The sequence below is a fragment of the Molothrus ater genome, chromosome 11, assembly GCF_012460135.2.
Source record: "Molothrus ater isolate BHLD 08-10-18 breed brown headed cowbird chromosome 11, BPBGC_Mater_1.1, whole genome shotgun sequence".
Classification (NCBI taxonomy): domain Eukaryota; kingdom Metazoa; phylum Chordata; class Aves; order Passeriformes; family Icteridae; genus Molothrus; species Molothrus ater.
Window position 1 is genome coordinate 5501755 of NC_050488.2, and position 16111 is coordinate 5517865.

At 48.4% G+C, this 16111-nt stretch overlaps 1 protein-coding gene across 1 annotated transcript in view; it reads left to right on the forward strand.

Annotated features, from left to right (window-relative positions):
- Positions 1-10434: 10434 nt before the first annotated feature.
- Positions 10435-16111, forward strand: part of LOC118691540 (6-phosphofructo-2-kinase/fructose-2,6-bisphosphatase 4) — a 48818-nt gene continuing 43141 nt past the window's right edge. The window contains exon 1 of the mRNA XM_036390759.2: positions 10435-10525. Within this exon, the coding sequence (XP_036246652.2) occupies positions 10474-10525 (52 nt within the window). The 5' untranslated portion in view covers positions 10435-10473. The remainder of the gene's footprint in view (positions 10526-16111) is intronic.

A 16111-nucleotide genomic window follows, 5' to 3' on the forward strand; every position in this document is an offset into this window, starting at 1 on the left:
TAAAACCAGGAAGCACCAGCAAGTGTCTCTGTCTTCTGCTGCAGCGCATTTTGGGGTGGCAGGGTCCTCCTGGGGCACCACTGCTGCCTTGTGGTGCTGCCAAGGGCTGTCCTTTGGGCTGGGAGCTTGGGAGGTAATGTCTCAGAGAAACCACAGGAAAAAAGAAAATTTATGGGAAAAGACATAGCAAGAGGGGATGATGGGGGAAGAGAATGAGAGATGGAAAAATGATGGGGAATGGCCAAAGAGTGGAGGCAAAGGGGGTGAGAAGATGTGATTGTGTGGCTGTAGTTGAAGGAGGGTGTGCTTCAACTCCTCACTGTGCACAGAGGAGTGGCCTGAAACCAATGCCTCCACTTTGATTTTCCCCTGGATAACTATATGCAAGGCAGTTAAGCCCACAAATGATATGCAAAAGCACTGATTTCTGTAACCCAGGCCACAGACTTAACTGTACCTATTTCAAAGCAGCTGGGAGAAGACATGAAACCCTGGCCCAGCTGAGATAAAGATGTTGGTATGTTCATCTTGGGGTGGGGAAATCACATGCTCATTTCTCTGATTTTAGGCTCTAATTCAGGTAATTCTAATTCTCTCATTCTAATTCTCTAATTCTCTCATTTTTGGGACTGCCCTGCATGGCACTCTGTGTGTATTGGGGACTTACAAAGCTGCACCCTTAATTTTTAAGCTGGTTGGTGTAAACCATTGCAGAATTACTGCATTTCTTATGTTCACTTCTTATTATTGCATTGAGGAGGATCTGAGAAGATACCACAGGAAACATAATTAGGCCTTTGGATTCCCTAGTCACAGCTTTCAGAAACATATACTCTGTTATTACCAAGCTCTTTGACAAGCTGGAGGCCCCTGAAAAAAATTAGTCATAATTGGATTTTGGCCCAGAATTAATAGTTTTATCTAATTCTTATAGAGATAGCTTGGTAAATGTATGTTAATACTGGAAACAATATTATCTTAGTATTTTTTGTATGTGAAATGTGTTTTAACTTACATGAACACTCAAACACGCTCCTCCCAAGCTACAAGGAAATCTGATATTTGCTCTGTATTAAATACTGAAATTGAAAGCAAAGTTCACCTTGCTCTTCACACAAAGAAAATTACCATGAATTTCAAGTCTTCCTTATGCCTGGAAGGGATCAGAGCTGTGTGCTTGTAACTTGAGGTAATTTAATATGCTTCAAGTATTCAGCTACTGGTGCCTAATTGGGGGCTGGTCTGAGGTTCTCCTGGACAGTATTATCTCAATCCATTAACCAAAGTAAGCACTGAGGTGGGCATCAGGAAAGAGACATTTCCTCAGGAGCTGCAGAGGCTCTGGCACTGTCAGAAGCCACAGAAGCCCTGCAGAAACCCTGTCTCCAAGTGTGGGTTTGTGGCTTTTCTTAAAGAAAAGTGAGGCTGGGAAGTGACAGACTTCCCTTATTTCTTGGAACAGCTCCTTTTCTTGTTATTGAAATAATGCAAACTTAGGCATGAATGCAGTTTGCCACTTTCAAATAATAGCTTTGAATGTGTAAGAGGATTTGCTTTATTCATCCTACTTATTGTAGCTCTTCTTCTGTCCTTGCCCCTCACACTGTGTCTAAAACCACCAAGACACTGAATTTCATGTAATTTAGCTTGTCTTGCTCCAGACTCAGGAATGGAGACTAGAAAGGCACTGCATGTGGTGCCAGCAGACAATGTGGAAGCACGGAACATCTGCTGGGTGTTTTTTTCCAGGTCTGAAAACCTGTCTGTGTGTCTGGCTGTGTAAGGCAGCCTGCCAGAGCCAGCCCACAGGCTGGGGTGTGCTGGAGAGCAGCCAGCAGTGACCCAGGCACGGGCCTTGTGTGGGCACAGCTCTGCCTCTGGGCATGTGCTCAGGCTGTGATCACAGCAGCTCCTGATCTCCGTGCTCTGGGGGACTGGCCAACCTGCTGTGGGCACAGCTCACTTGTCCACTGCACCACAGGCTTCACACTAAATCAATTTCTAGGCTTTTTCCATGTGCTGCTCTAAGAAATGAGGGAAGACTGTCACTTAGAACTGTCCTTACATTGCCAGGTTTTTAATTTCAATGGCTCATTATCTTTTTGTCTATGTTGTTTAAGACTCATATCTCCACAAATAATCCCAAGTATTTACCATAGTTAACTATCCCAAACAGAGAGAATTGAACTGCTGAGTGCTCTGAAGGCAAAATTATAATTTTACAATCTAGAATGAAGATACTTGTAATGAGGAGCCTTTAAATGCTTTGATGTAACCAGGACATAAGTAGTTCAGCTGAAGGGTAAGGTCTAGATTAAGTCTTGCATAAAACAGATGGAAGGAAGCCCTTCCAAGGAATTCACAAGCTTCTCAGATATAAACAGGATATCAGTAGCTTGTTATTTGCCTAATAAGAAAAGTTCTCATCTGCCTTATTCCCCTGACTAAAAAACTCAGAATCTGTGTAGAGATATTTCCCATGTTGTTAGAAATCAGTTTAGTCTGACACTGAGACATTGTTTTCAGTTCTGCTTGGATTAACAGCCCACACCTATGGTTAGATAACCAAGGGGGTGATGTATTTTGGGACTCCAGAAGTTGTTTTAGGTCCCTATTAGCTATCGTTTGCTGTTGCATTTCACTTCATCCAAAGATCTGGACTGAAGCCATAAAACCAAAATCAGGAGTATGTGAAGCAGATCCTTCCAGACCACTTCTGCATCTCTTCCAGCTGGATGCTGAGCTTCTCCTGTTATACAAGTACAAACCTCTCTTGGAAGAAATAAATCCTTCCCAAAAACAGATCACAGCAACTGTTATGTCTTGAAATTAAAGAGATGGCATGTGACTCTTTAAAATGCCCTTTATGCCATTGGCAGTGCATGGGAGGCTCGTGGCACACAGGGCTGGTCACTCAGAGCTCAGGTTGCTCCGTGGGTGGAAGCTCAGGGGCAGAGAGGAGGGCTGGGGCAGGTTTTTGTCACTCTGCAGCTGCAGAAAGCCCCCCCTAACTCCCAAACACACTCTGCTCTGCTGTGCCCAGAGCTTCCAGGTGAGCAGCTCACCCAGCAGGAGCAGCTGAGGGGAGGCAGAGAAACATGAGACCAGGAGGAGGAGGCAACAGCACAGAAACTGCCTCCAATGACACTTGAGCCTGTGAGCAGCTGGAGGGGCTACCCAGAGCAGCAGAGGTTTCATTGCCTCTGAATAAAGCACCCCCCGTTTGCCAGTAGCACTGAAGGTGTGCACAAGGCTTCACTGCTTTCCTGTTAATGCTTTTAACTAAAACTTGCCACTTCTTTTTCACGTGCAGTGTCAAAGTTCACTTCTGATTATTGTTTCAAAAGTGAAACATCAGCTCCTACAGAAATAATTTCCAGAGCTTGAATGCCAGACTCTGTATCCCAACCCCCTCAGTGTCACTCAGAGCAGCACCGACTTGAACACAAATTTTTTAAGCTACCAGTTACCTAAAGAGAAAGTGGCTCTTTCTTACAATGCCTTTGTATCTCTGTATCTCTGTTTTGTTTGAAAATCACTCACTCCAAACCTTTTCCCTTGCTCAGGCATTTTGAGAAAAGAGGTGAAAAGGTTTATAAAAAACACACCATATTTAAAAAAGATCTAAAGTTGTCTTCAGGGGCAACAGACTCTGCTACTGCCCTGGACCTGACATCCCTTGTTTCCGAGAAGCAGCAGGAATATCAGCCTTCATTCCTCTGATTCACCAGATTGCAATTTCAGAAGTTACTTGGAAACAACAAAAGTGAGCCCTGAAGCACCGTTTGTGGGCTCCCAGGGAGTGTTTAAACATCCAGCACAAACAGCAGACCTTGCTTTATGCTGAACAAACAAAAAATGCCTCTGCGCTGGAGAACGTGTCCCACTTTGTTCCAGAGCTTTCTGAATCTGCCATTCCTGGGGCTGGGCAGCAGAGCAGCATTTCCACCACAAGAATGTGGGCGCAGCAGCAGCTCCTTTGTTGTGAGTGCTCCCGGCCAGCCTCGCGCAGGGCTGGGCCGTGGGGTGCAAGGGCTTGCAGGTTTTCTGCTCGAGAAAAGTCTGGTTTGTGTTTTTCACTGCTGGTAGGACTCTCAGAGGCAGAACACTTGTCCTATTTGCAGCATCTCTGCTGCTCTGATTTGGCAGCAGCTTCCCTCCTGGTTATTTTCCACCCTGGGGCTCTAAAACAGGCTGAGCAGTGTCCTGTGCTGGCATTAGTAAATCAGCAGGAGCGTTATCAACAGCCTGAGGAGGTCAGAGGGAGGCCCTGGGAGTGCTTCCAGTGAAGCTGCTGGCTTGCACTGTATAGAACACCTTGTAAACTCATTTTCCTCCAGTTACATGTTAAGCATAAAGCCATATAGTGCTCCAAACTCTGCTCTAATCTGCTGGTGCAGACTGCAAGCAAACACCAAACAATATAGCAAAACATTTTGTGGGAACTGTCCTGCATTTGACTGTAACTTCTCAAAAGGAAAGATTTCATTTGACAGGTTACTGGTCCTATTCCCCAATTAAGACATAAACAGTTGTAATCCTCTGTGCTGTTGGGCAGAGTTCAAGGTTAGTTTCAGCAAAAACAAACCAAGTTAGAACTGAAGCAGGAAAAAAAAAAAAAAACCGACCCAAAATTGGGAGGCAGAACCTGCCCGCAGTACAAAGCCTATATTCTTTATTATCTTATTTGTTTTAATACATACCAGCTGATACCTGCACACAGGAGATACCAGCTGAGATAACAGGAAGGGAGTTCAATATTTAAGGCTTGGCTTTTCTCACCATAGCAACAAATCTGTAAGGAGAGTAAGAGGACATGGATAACTGGCAGCATCCAGCCCAGCTGGCTGCAGTGGGCAGGCAGCCTGAGCCTCCCCCAGCACCACGGTGCCCCATGCAGAACCACTGTGGGTGTGTGAGCACGGGCACCCTGCGTGCCCTGGGCACTGTGGGCTGTGCAAACCATCAGCAGAGCCAACACAGAGGTAGGTGTTTGCTTCCTTGTCTTTGAGGCAGCTGGGAAAGAGGGTGATCTCTGTTTAATCCTATTTTCCTTTTATTAAATAGTGGAGGTGGTGACCCTTGAGTGTGGGTCTGCTCTCCCTGATGCATAAATCAGCTCCTGGGGCACAAGTGACTCTTCATAGTCACTGGCCTAGAACAGAAGAGCCCTGCAAAGGTACCCTTTCCTCCCTGCTCCTCTGCCACCCTTCCAAAATTAGTTGAATGAAACAGATTCTCTGTCATAAATCCATGCTGCATTTATTCATGAGGACAAACACCTGTGTTGATTTTTATATCATAGATTAACACTTGTTCATCCACTGATAGAGTTTGTTGAATCAGTAATTACATTCAATTGAATGAAATAACTTGAAAATCTGTCATCAGTGTCCCATCAGTGTCTGAAACCAGGTGAGCCCAAGAAGAATTGCTACCAAAATCTACTTGGAGCTAACCTTCAGGGTTAACTTCAGGATGTTGATCAGAAGGGTCACAAAACCTTTTCCACTTCAGTTGTGATTAGAAGGCATAGTATGAATGCTAATTTTCTAAGCAAGGAAAAATTATTCCTACCTATGCAGGTTTAACACACAATACCTACCAAAAACCAAGAGCAATGGGATCAATCTTTAACCCTGATCTGGGTTCTTGGTAGATAAATGGATGTCAGAGTTATTTTAACAAGGCAGTTAATTGATGAGGAATCCCCAGAAGAGACACACACCAGAGTATTAATTTCCTTTATGGCCCAAGTTCATAATTTATTTTTTCTATCACCCAGATTCTGGTGGAAAGAAATGCAACACCAATGCAAGCAATTTGCCAAAAAATGTGCTTAATATAATATTTATATAATCTTCTTACATGCTGCCTGTTGCGAAGGGGAGCTGTGATTAAAGATACATTTTTTTCTTAGTCAAAGGTTATGGAAAATCTCAGTTGTCTGGGATCAAGAAGCAACACTTGACTACAGCTGCACATACAAAAACTGAGCAGCATAAAAATAGCACAACAAGCACTCCAGCAATGCACATAACAAGATTTGCCTCTTCCAAAGAGCCTGAGAAAGGCCAGGCAAGCTCTTGGGGTCTGACCAGACTGGAGATGAGAATTCCCACTCAAAAAGATAAGGCTTCCCAAACATCTTAAGTCTCCAGTCTTGGGGGACCTTAACATGCTCCTATGCTTCAGGACAAGGACATACATGATTTTTTAAGATCTTACAGTCTAGACAAAAGAAACAGTTCAGAGAAAGGAAAAAAAAAAGGTATGGCATGAACAATGGCTACAAGGTGACTTCATGAATAATTGCATTAACTTTTGCTTGCTGGTTCACCTGTTGGTTTCTTCCTTTTATTCTTCTCCTGCACACTTACAATTTGGGTAAAGACTGCAAATATATCTTTAAGAAAGAATTGTGTTATCTGGCTGAACTGAAGGCAGTGCAATCCTGCACGTGGCCAATTTCCAAGGAATTTAACAAAGCACCCAATGGCTTAAACCTTCCAGTGGAGCTGAGAAACAAAAATCCAATTGATTTACTCATCTTTAAATTATTGTCATCCAGAGGTAAAAATTATTGGCTCCCATTAGAGCAGGAGGAACGTGACCTGTGAAGAACAGAGTCACTAGGATTGGTGTCCCAGGCAGTCCAGGCCTGCCCCAGCCACGTTGCTCTGATAAGCCCCATCAGATGATTTCCCTTGCCAAGCAGCTGAAGGAAAAATGTATTTTTGTGGCCTTCTCTTCAGTTCTTTGAAACCACAAAGCCACATGTAGGGAAAAATATTTTCCGAGGCCTGTAAGTGCAGCAGTTTTTCCAGTTTAACTATTTTTGAGAAAGGGCACAGGACTAAGTCAAACATTTTCCAAATGGATGACCCTGCTTGTTCAGTTTATCCAAGCACAAGCAAGGGTCAAACATCCCAGGCAGAAACTGGGAGTATTTACCTTGAACACTCTTCTCTCCTGCTGAGTTCTCCTAAATGCAAATAAATGATCAGATTTATTTTTCCCCTATGAATCTGTTCCTAGTTCCACTTGTCAGATTAACCACACCTCGCCAATCTGAACAAAATCTCAACAGCCTCATCAGTGGTTGGCCACACAGATCTTGAGCAAAACCCAAGATTTCTAGCAAGTTTTGCTGTTAATACTTGCCCTGGTTTATCAGTGATTTAATCTACTTTGCTTTTAAGAACACTGAAGTCCTCTGCACAGTTAGGACCCTGCAGTGCAGCTTGTGTGGAGGGCAGCTGCTGCACACAAAGGCCAAGGCGTGCCTTCCCACCTTGGAAAAAATGCTGTGGAGGAGGATAGCCATGGTTAAGCAGAGGAGAAAAAGCAGAAAGGGCAGTGTGATGCCCCTGAGGCTGTGCCCAGCAGCAGGGCAGGGTTACAGCTGCCTCCTGCTGCTGCTGGACCTTTTGTTCTGCCAGGAGGAGAGGAGGCTCCTGGCTGACACTGAGCCACATCTCCCTGCCCAGCAGGACAGGGGGGTCACTCTGAACCTTCCACAACACCAAGCAGCCAGGAATCCTTGCAGATGGGTGGTTTGTTGGATTTTCTTTGTTTTTAAGCCAGGGACGGGAGGGTGAGCTGCTGCAGTGCCCAGCCCCCTGAGCTCCATTTCTGGCTGTGCCTCACTACCTGCTGCTTCATGCCAGCTGCAGAAAATACTTTTTTTTTTTTTTTTAATAAAACATAGGGATAAGGTTTCACTAAGCCCAGAAACTGTGACTAAAAGATGTTTCACGGGGAGAGCAGATGAAACAAAGGGCCTCTCTCCTATCCCAGGCCTCAGAACTGTATGATATTTCTTTAGAGAAATTCTTACACAACTCCAGTGGCCCTTGCTTCAAGCTGGAAGCAGTCAGTGACCAAAAGCAGAGTTAACTAAACCCGTTTTTGAGCTATGCCATCTGTGCCAGTGACAAATGCTCTGCTCCAGAACAGCACAGGGACATGGTGGCTCTGAGTACCCACCACATCATCCTCCTCCTTCACTGCTGCTCTTTGCAGTGGACAACAAACCTTGCTGATGTAGAAAAGACCACAGTTAAAGTCACTTGAGCTCCTTAGAAGATAAAGCAAACTAGTCATTAATACTTCAGATGAAATCATGGAGAGTTAATAAGGATTAAGTACTGTCCAGAAGGGGGACACGGGTGACTTCCACCTCCACAGAGCCAGCACCTGCACTGTGGCACCTCCAGGAGCCATTCAGCTCTAGGGGCTGCACAAGGAGCTGCATCTTTGAGAGTTCCCTGAGAGAAAAGGAATTTTCCCCAGCATGGCAAGCAACAGTGATACACTTTTCTCTTGTGTTTGCCCTCAGCTGTGAGAGCCTGGCATTGGAGAAGCAGCAGGGGTCTGGTCTCAGCCCACAGTAACCCAGTCCTAGCTCTGAGTCAGCACCCAGACACGTGAAGGAAGGGATACCAAACATCCTTATGATCTCAGCCACTGAGTTTCCTCATTGCTGGAGGCATCATCACCTGCAGATAAGCATGCAATTCTCCCTGTCTAAAAAATCCACACCAACAAACCATCCTCTCTTTCATGTGGCTTAATTTCTACAAGCAATTCAGAAGCTGTTCTTTATTAACTGTAGTTTTAAAGCGTCAGGTGATGCCCAAGCAGAGTCAACATAGTTACAATGCTAATGTTGCCAGTGGGGGTCTGAAACCAGCTGCCCAGACAGAAAACTTAGAGCTTACTCTAAGTCAGTTTGGAGACAGCTATATCACTTGGAAACAACTTGGGATGCAGGATGGAGCTGTGTAGGTAAATGAAAAGACATCCTGACACGGTAAAGAAAATTTGCATGTGAATTTTATGCAAAACAAACAAAAAATCTCTTAACTCCATTGCTTATGTCGACCATTTTCATCTTAAAAGGAGAATTATTACTGTTTTTTGACTAGTAAGTGGATTTAGACTGATGCTTCCTGAACCTTCCTTCATGTTCTGTTTGGCCCCCCTCTCTTGTGCAGTGGAGTTTCCCCCTGCCCTTGTGCCTATCTCTGCAGGCCAAAGGCACAGATAACTCTCCTGAGCTCAGTGCTGCCTCTGCAGCTCCTCACCCCAGAGAATAACAGTGTGATAACAGCCCTGGAGCTTTACACACACCCATTGAGTTCATGCCTGCCTCGGGGGGACAGCCCAACAAAATTACAGAACCGTGAGGAAAGGCAGCCACAAAAATAACGTGTCCCAACCTGACCAAAATAACAAACGCACTTCAGTATCACCCTAAGGACGGTATAAAGACCTAGAGGATTGTTGTCATTATCTCAAGCTTGTGTCAGGGGCAATGCTGTCTGTGTGTGTCCTCAGGGATGCTGTATGCGAGGGCAGCGCAACCTGCAGCCCGGAGCGGGTGGGCGGCTGTGCCCCGAGCGCACGTAGGGGCTGTGTGTGCCCAGACTGGCTTCACCGGCCCCGCTCCGGCTCCCTGCGAGGCGCATCCCGGCCCTGGCTGCCCTCCCTGCCTTGCCCTGCCCTGCAATCGGTGGGGTGAGCTCGGCTGGCTCAGCGCTGGCTCCGCGGAGAAGCTGCGCGGGTGCTGCTGAGCCTGGCCGAAGGCTGGCTGCTGAGCTGAGCCCCACTGCTGCTGAGCTGAGCCCCATCGCTGCTGAGCTGAGCCCCACTGCTGCTGAGCTGAGCCCCATCGCTGCTGAGCTGAGCCCCACTGCTGCTGAGCCCCACTGCTGCTGAGCCCCACTGCTGCTGAACTGAGCCCCACTGCTGCTGAGCTGAGCCCCATTACTGTGAACCCCATTGCTGTGAGCCCCATCGCTGCTGAGCTGAGCCTCACTGCTGCTGAGCTGAGCCCCATCGCTGCTGAGCTGAGCCCCATTGCTGTGAGCCCCATTGCTGCTGAGCTGAGCCCCATCGCTGTGAGCCCCATTGCTGCTGAGCTGAGCCCCACTGCTGCTGAGCTGAGCCCCATTGCTGTGAGCCCCATTGCTGCTGAGCTGAGCCCCATAGCTGCGGCCACTGCCGACCCCCAGCTCCTGCCCCGGGCTGCATTCACACCCAGCTCTCCAAAATGGCTACAGCCCTCACGTCCACTTAATTTTTACTCGTTAATTTATTCGTTTATTTTAAATTTCTCATGTTAACAAAACACGAAGCCCTGGGGAGCAAACAGCGGGGGGACGGCCGCAGTCCCGGCGGGGAGCGGGCGATGGGGCGCGCAGCGTGCGGTGCGGTGCGGTGCGGAGTTGCGGTGCGGGGGTTCCGCGGCCGTGCCCGCGCAGAGGTGCGGGATCCGCTCCCCGAACCCCTCCTGCGCCCCGCGGGCTGAGGGCGGAGCGGGGGCTCCGGCGGGGCGGGGGCTGCCCGGGGCCGGTCCCTCCGCCCCGCCCCGCGCGGGGCGCGCACACCCGCGGGCGGCTCCGCGGGGCTCCCCGCGGCCCTGCGCTCCGAGCCCGCCTCCGCCGCAGCCAGCCCAGCCCGCCGCCCATGTGGGGCTGCCGCCGCCGCGGCCGCTGCCCGCAGGGCCGGCGCTGCCGAGGTAGGACCCCCGGGACACCCCGGACACCCCCGGGACACCCCCGGACACCCCCGGGACACCCCCGGGAGCGGGGCTGCCCCGCCGCTTCTCTCCTCCCGCCCCCGGCTTCCCACCCGCGGGGGACCCACGCGCGGTCAGGGCAGGGCAGAGCGGGGAAGGTGGTGTTGAAGGTGGTATTGAAGGTGGTGTTTTCCTGGAGCCCTGCTCGGGATTTTCCCTCCCGGCTCCACCGAGCAGCGAGGGTGCCCGGCATCTCGGAAAGCTCGGCCGGTGGGAAATGGGAATTGCGGCTTCTGCCGGAGCAGCCCTGGGTGAAGGAAGGGTTGGGAGATGTGGCGTGCAAAAAGGGAATCGTAGTGTAGCAGCAGCTGTTTGCTCGCCGAGTTATTTTTGGAGATTGCTGTGCTGTGATGGACTTTTTTTTCCAACTGTCTGTAGGAAGGCGGGTTTACATCTCACTCCTCCAAGCCTCGCTGCTCTCCATTTGCCGAGGAACGGTGTAAAAGCGGTGCTTTGACAAATACTGATCTAACTGGTTAGCTCTTCTTCCCTTATTCCTAAGGGCAACTCCATAAAAAGCACACGATCTGCACCTTTTTTTATCTGCCTTCGTGAGGTTTGGCTGCTGGCTTGTTGGGCCCTTCCTTGGAAAGGGCTGGCTGTCCCTGGGGCCCGAGGTCTGGCGTGTTTGTCAGGCACTTTGTGTAATACAGGGTGACAGCTGTGATGCAAGTGTACCAAAACTTCTGCCTGTGGCCTTAGTCATGGTTATGTTTGGATATAATTTCCCCACTTCCTAGGAAAATTGTATTAGGTAGGCTGGACGATGAAGCGGGCAGTGCTGCTGCCGTGGGGCAGGAGGGGAGGCAGGGGTGGATGTGGCAGTGAGGGTGGATGTGGCAGTGAGGGTGCCATGGGGCAGGGGTGGATGTGGCAGTGAGGGTGCCATGGGGCAGGACAGGGGTCAGGGGTGGATGTGGCAGTGAGGGTGCTGTGGGGCAGGGGTGGATGTGGCAGTGAGGGTGCCATGGGGCAGGGATGGATGTGGCAGTGAGGGTGCTGTGGGGCAGGACAGGGGTCAGGGGTGGATGTGGCAGTGAGGGTGCTGTGGGGCAGGGGTGGATGTGGCAGTGAGGGTGCTGTGGGGCAGGGGTGGATGTGGCAGTGAGGGTGCTGTGGGGCAGGGGTGGATGTGGCAGTGAGGGTGCTGTACTCGGGTTTGGTAACGGGACCAGGACCCCGGTGTCACACAAAGCTGGGTGTCACTGGGTGCAGAGTGGCCGTGGCTCTGCCCACTGAGTCACAGGCTTGCTCTTGTTTACAGCCATCATCCCTTTGCTTCTGCCAGCCTTGCAGTGGGCAGCTGCTGCTTCCTCCCTGCCTGACTCCACCCCAGGGCATGGAGAGGGGGTTCAGCGAGGTTGGGGTTGCAGAACCTCAGGACTAGCAGGGGACCCCCATTGAGCTGTTGAAACGTGCTGATGGCCATTGCTTTGTGGCTGAATGAAAATCCCTTGGCTGCCCCTTTGGTCATTCCCACAGTGCTTGTGCTGGTGTCTTCCATGAGCAGGGGTCTGTGGCTGTGCCAGGGGAATTGCCTACTGCCCTTGCTGCTCCTGTCAACACCTGGCTCCTTGTTGGCTCTGTAGCAGGACCCTTGGTGCTCGTGTGGCTCTTTGAGATGTGAGGAGGAAAAATCAAGACGTTAATACTGAAGAAACTTGAAGACTCTTCAAGATTTTTCCATCTTTAAAGATGTTAATTCTAAATTAAACTTTTTCTTTTGGCAAATGCCAGAGAAACAAGTTCGTTTGAGGCAAAACCATACTAGACCAGCTATAACTGAGAGCAATCCCATATATATGGGATGGATTTTGTAGTGCTGTGCGTAGAGCTGAAGATGGGACTGAGTAAGTGCCTGTTGTGGGACTCCTGGTCCTTGTCCAGTGTGTTGCAGAGCAGTTTGCAAAGTTTCCAATAAGTTTGCTTAATGTGACCTTACTCAGTTCTGAGGCACTCCCATAATTATGGCTGCAATTAAAGGCAATAACATCCATTTACATAAGATGCCAGTCCTTTTAAATCAGTGCATCATCTAATGAGAGCATTCATGTAGGGATAGCTGTGCAGGATGAGGACCCAAAGCCGAGAGCACTTTGGGGAGGATTTGGTTTCAGAACTTTCTTGAGGTCATTCGAAGGAAGGATCTGCCATGAAATAGGACATTTTGTCATGAAAATGTACTAATTTATAAATATAACCCTTACCAATAGCAGGATGTTGTTGAATTGAGTGATTGTAACACTTCATTTTTTTATGTATCATCCATCCAATTAAAAAAAAAAAATCAGCCTGGTTGCAACAATATTTTTCTCAATTTGATTGCGTCAATGTTCCTTCACTCTTATGAGTAAGAGATTTGGTAAATCCAACTTGTGGACAGTATTTAATTGCTGGTGAGGCACTATGGATGTGTTCTGAATGGCTCACTGGACTTGCATGGTTTCCTTGGGCTTAACCTCTGTATGATGCCCACAGATTTCCCCTTGAGATAAATATAAATCTTAGACTTGAAGTGCTGGAAAGGATCACATATTTGGGGAATGCTTTGACCTTTTGAAAGAAATGACCTGGTGGAGTATTCCCACCTTCCCGCTCTAAATGTTTTGTTCTGTTTCTCTTTTTTTGTTTGCTTTAAGTTGTTGAATATGGTGTAAGCTTGTGGCCCCACACCCTGGGTGGGGCTTCTTGGGAAGAGCCACAAAGTCAGTGCAGTAGAAGGGGCAAAAATTGTCAAAATACAAGTGAGGAGGCACCAGCCGTGAGCCTGAGAAGTGCAGGGTTCCTTGGGTCTGTGCTGGTTTTCCCCAGAAGCCATTTTTGCCCATTATAAGAGAAATAATTAGTCTGTTAACCTTTTCTCACAGGCAGAGTGCTTGGCTTGCGGTATCTGAGACCGTAAGAGGTTAAGTAATTAAATTCTAAAAGGCAGCAAGAGAGAATAATCAACTCCAAACTCCCTAGACTGTCTAGTTGGGCTCTCCAGTGTCTAAAATTAAGTAATTTAGGTTGACTCCTGATTTCACTAGATTTTTACCAGGCACTCGAGTGGGGCTGCAGGAGAGGGTGCCGTGTTGCTGCACACAGGTTGTTATTTCCAGCAGTGGTGGGTTGGTTTTGGGCATGGTTTGGTCGTGCAGAGGGGCAAGGGCAGCTCTGACAAGGCTCCAGCGTGGGGCTGGGGTTCCTCTGAGCCAGGCTTGTTCCTGGGTGCCTGCCAGGACCTGGCCCTAGGTGCTGTAATCCCTCACTGATTATGAATCCTAATCTCCAGGTGTACTGAACCTGCTACCTGCTGAGGTGCTGACCTGGTGAAGTTAAATCCCAGGATGGTTTAGGTTGGAAGGGACCTTAAAGTTCGTCCCATCCTACCCCCTGCCATGGGCAGGGACACCTTCCACTCCCCCAGGCTGCCCAGGTCCCATCCCACCTGCCCTTGGGCATTCCAGGGATCCAGGGGCAGCCACAGCTGCTCTGGGCACCCTGTGCCAGGGCCTACTGTGCTCACAGGGAAGAATTTATTCCTAATATCCCATCTGGCCCTGCCCTCTGGCATTTTAAAGCTGTTCCCCCTTGTCCTGCCACTCCATGCCCTTGTCCAAGGGCCCTCTGCAGCTCTCTTGGAGCCCCTTTAGGCACTGGAAGGGGCTCTGATGTCTCCCAGAGCCTTCTCTTCTCTAAAATCACTCTGAAGGCCTGAGCCTCTGAATTTGTGTCTGTGCAAAGAGAAGAAATACTTGGGGATTTTTGAGTAAAATGGGTCAGCCTACCTGTGCTATTACAACAGTGCAGTTTCAGGTGCCTTTAGGGTTGTGTTTTGATTCTGCCAAACTTATCTCTCATTTGAGAAGCTGCTGCATGAGGGGCTCTCCTGGGTGTTGCTGTCTGCCACATGTAAGGGTCTGAAGTAATTAATTCTGGAATTAATCCTGAAGCCCTGAGCTGCCATGAACACAAATGATGAGTCTCTTAATTGCAACTGACTTGTATCCATGTGATGGATAAAAAAGGATGTTTTGCAAATGTTTTATTAATAAAATGGGGTGGGTTTGTCATGGGTGCCCTTGTAGAAATAAAGTGCCTGCTACACTGGAACATGGAATTTAAAGCTGTAATTTCTGCACTCGGGTATCTGAAATGCCTGCATGGCATTAGCTTCAAGGTGATTCAGTATGTTACTGTATTGTTTACAGGCCATGCAGAAGTAGAAAAACGTAGGAAAAAATAAAAACCAAAAAAGGTGAATAAAGAGTTTTGAGTTCTTGTCTCTTTTTGATCTGAAGTTGAGCTAGAGCTGCCCAAACTCCTTCCTGAGTAGTTATTTTTAAAAAACTTCTTTCTGTTTCAGCATGGCTCCCTGTCTTAGTGTGGAGCTGGCTTCACACATGTTGAGCTGTGGCCCTGGGCACTGCCAGGGGAGCTGTGTGACCCAGGCTCCTGCAGGCACTGCTCTCCTCTGAGCAGGAGCCACAGCAGCCCCACCAGCCCCAGTCTGCTGCAGGCTCCGTGCCTGTCCCCTGAGTGACACCTGAAAGTGGCTGGGACGTGCCTGAAAATGGCTGGGATGTGCTATTCCTGCCTGCCTGGCTGGGAAAGCCCTCGTGGTGCTGCTTCTCTGGCAGTGGGTCCCCTTGTGAGGGGTTTCTCCATGGGCACACAGCAGCAGCCTTGGTGAGCTGTCTGTCTGTCTGTCTGATCCTGCATGTTTTAGGTGCCTAAACAGGGAGGTTTAGCAAGAAATCCTCATGTCTGGGTTAGGTACTGTTTGCCAGTGGATAGTTTAAATCAAAATGTGCAAAGACAGAATATTTATGGTGGTTTATTATAGCTAAAAGCTTCTATATGACTGCACCCCCTCTTTGGAGTTAAGGAGCACAACCACCATGAGTGGTCTGAAGCTGCTTCTGACCAGTGATCACTGGCACTCTTGGGATTTAAGGCTGGCTTTTCCTTCCTTTTAAGTTTCCATTTATGGTCACAGATCCCTGGAAATCTAATTGATGTTGTTGGTAAATAACAAGAGACATTTGCTGTTCATGGGAACCCTGTTGATATCCTTGGACTGTGTAGCATTTACCTTCTGCATTAAGGAGGGGGAAAAAAAAAGGTTGTTTGGTTTTTTTTTGTTTTTTTTTTTTTTTTTGCTACCCATGTGAAACTGGTTTCCCCAAAACAATGAGGAGATTGCAGGGCTTCATGACCTCTTGCAATTAGAAAATGCCAGATGCCTGCTGAGAGGTGGACTGATGGGGGAGCAGCCCTGTTACTGCTGAAGTCATTACTCATTTTTGGTGGGAGATCAGTCTCTCAGATTCTTCTTTATTTTTTCCCTGAGAAGTGCTCCATTTGGGGATTAGAGTAGAGGAGCTTAAAAATCCAAGCAGCTCTGGAATAGATATCTCCCACAGATTTATGTCTTTGGGTTTTAACTGATTTTTCTTCCCCAGGCTGAGCCTTGCAGGGATTTGGGCTCGTCTGGTGTCAGTGCCAGGTCTGATGGGACCAGCTCAAAGCCCTCTGTGTCCT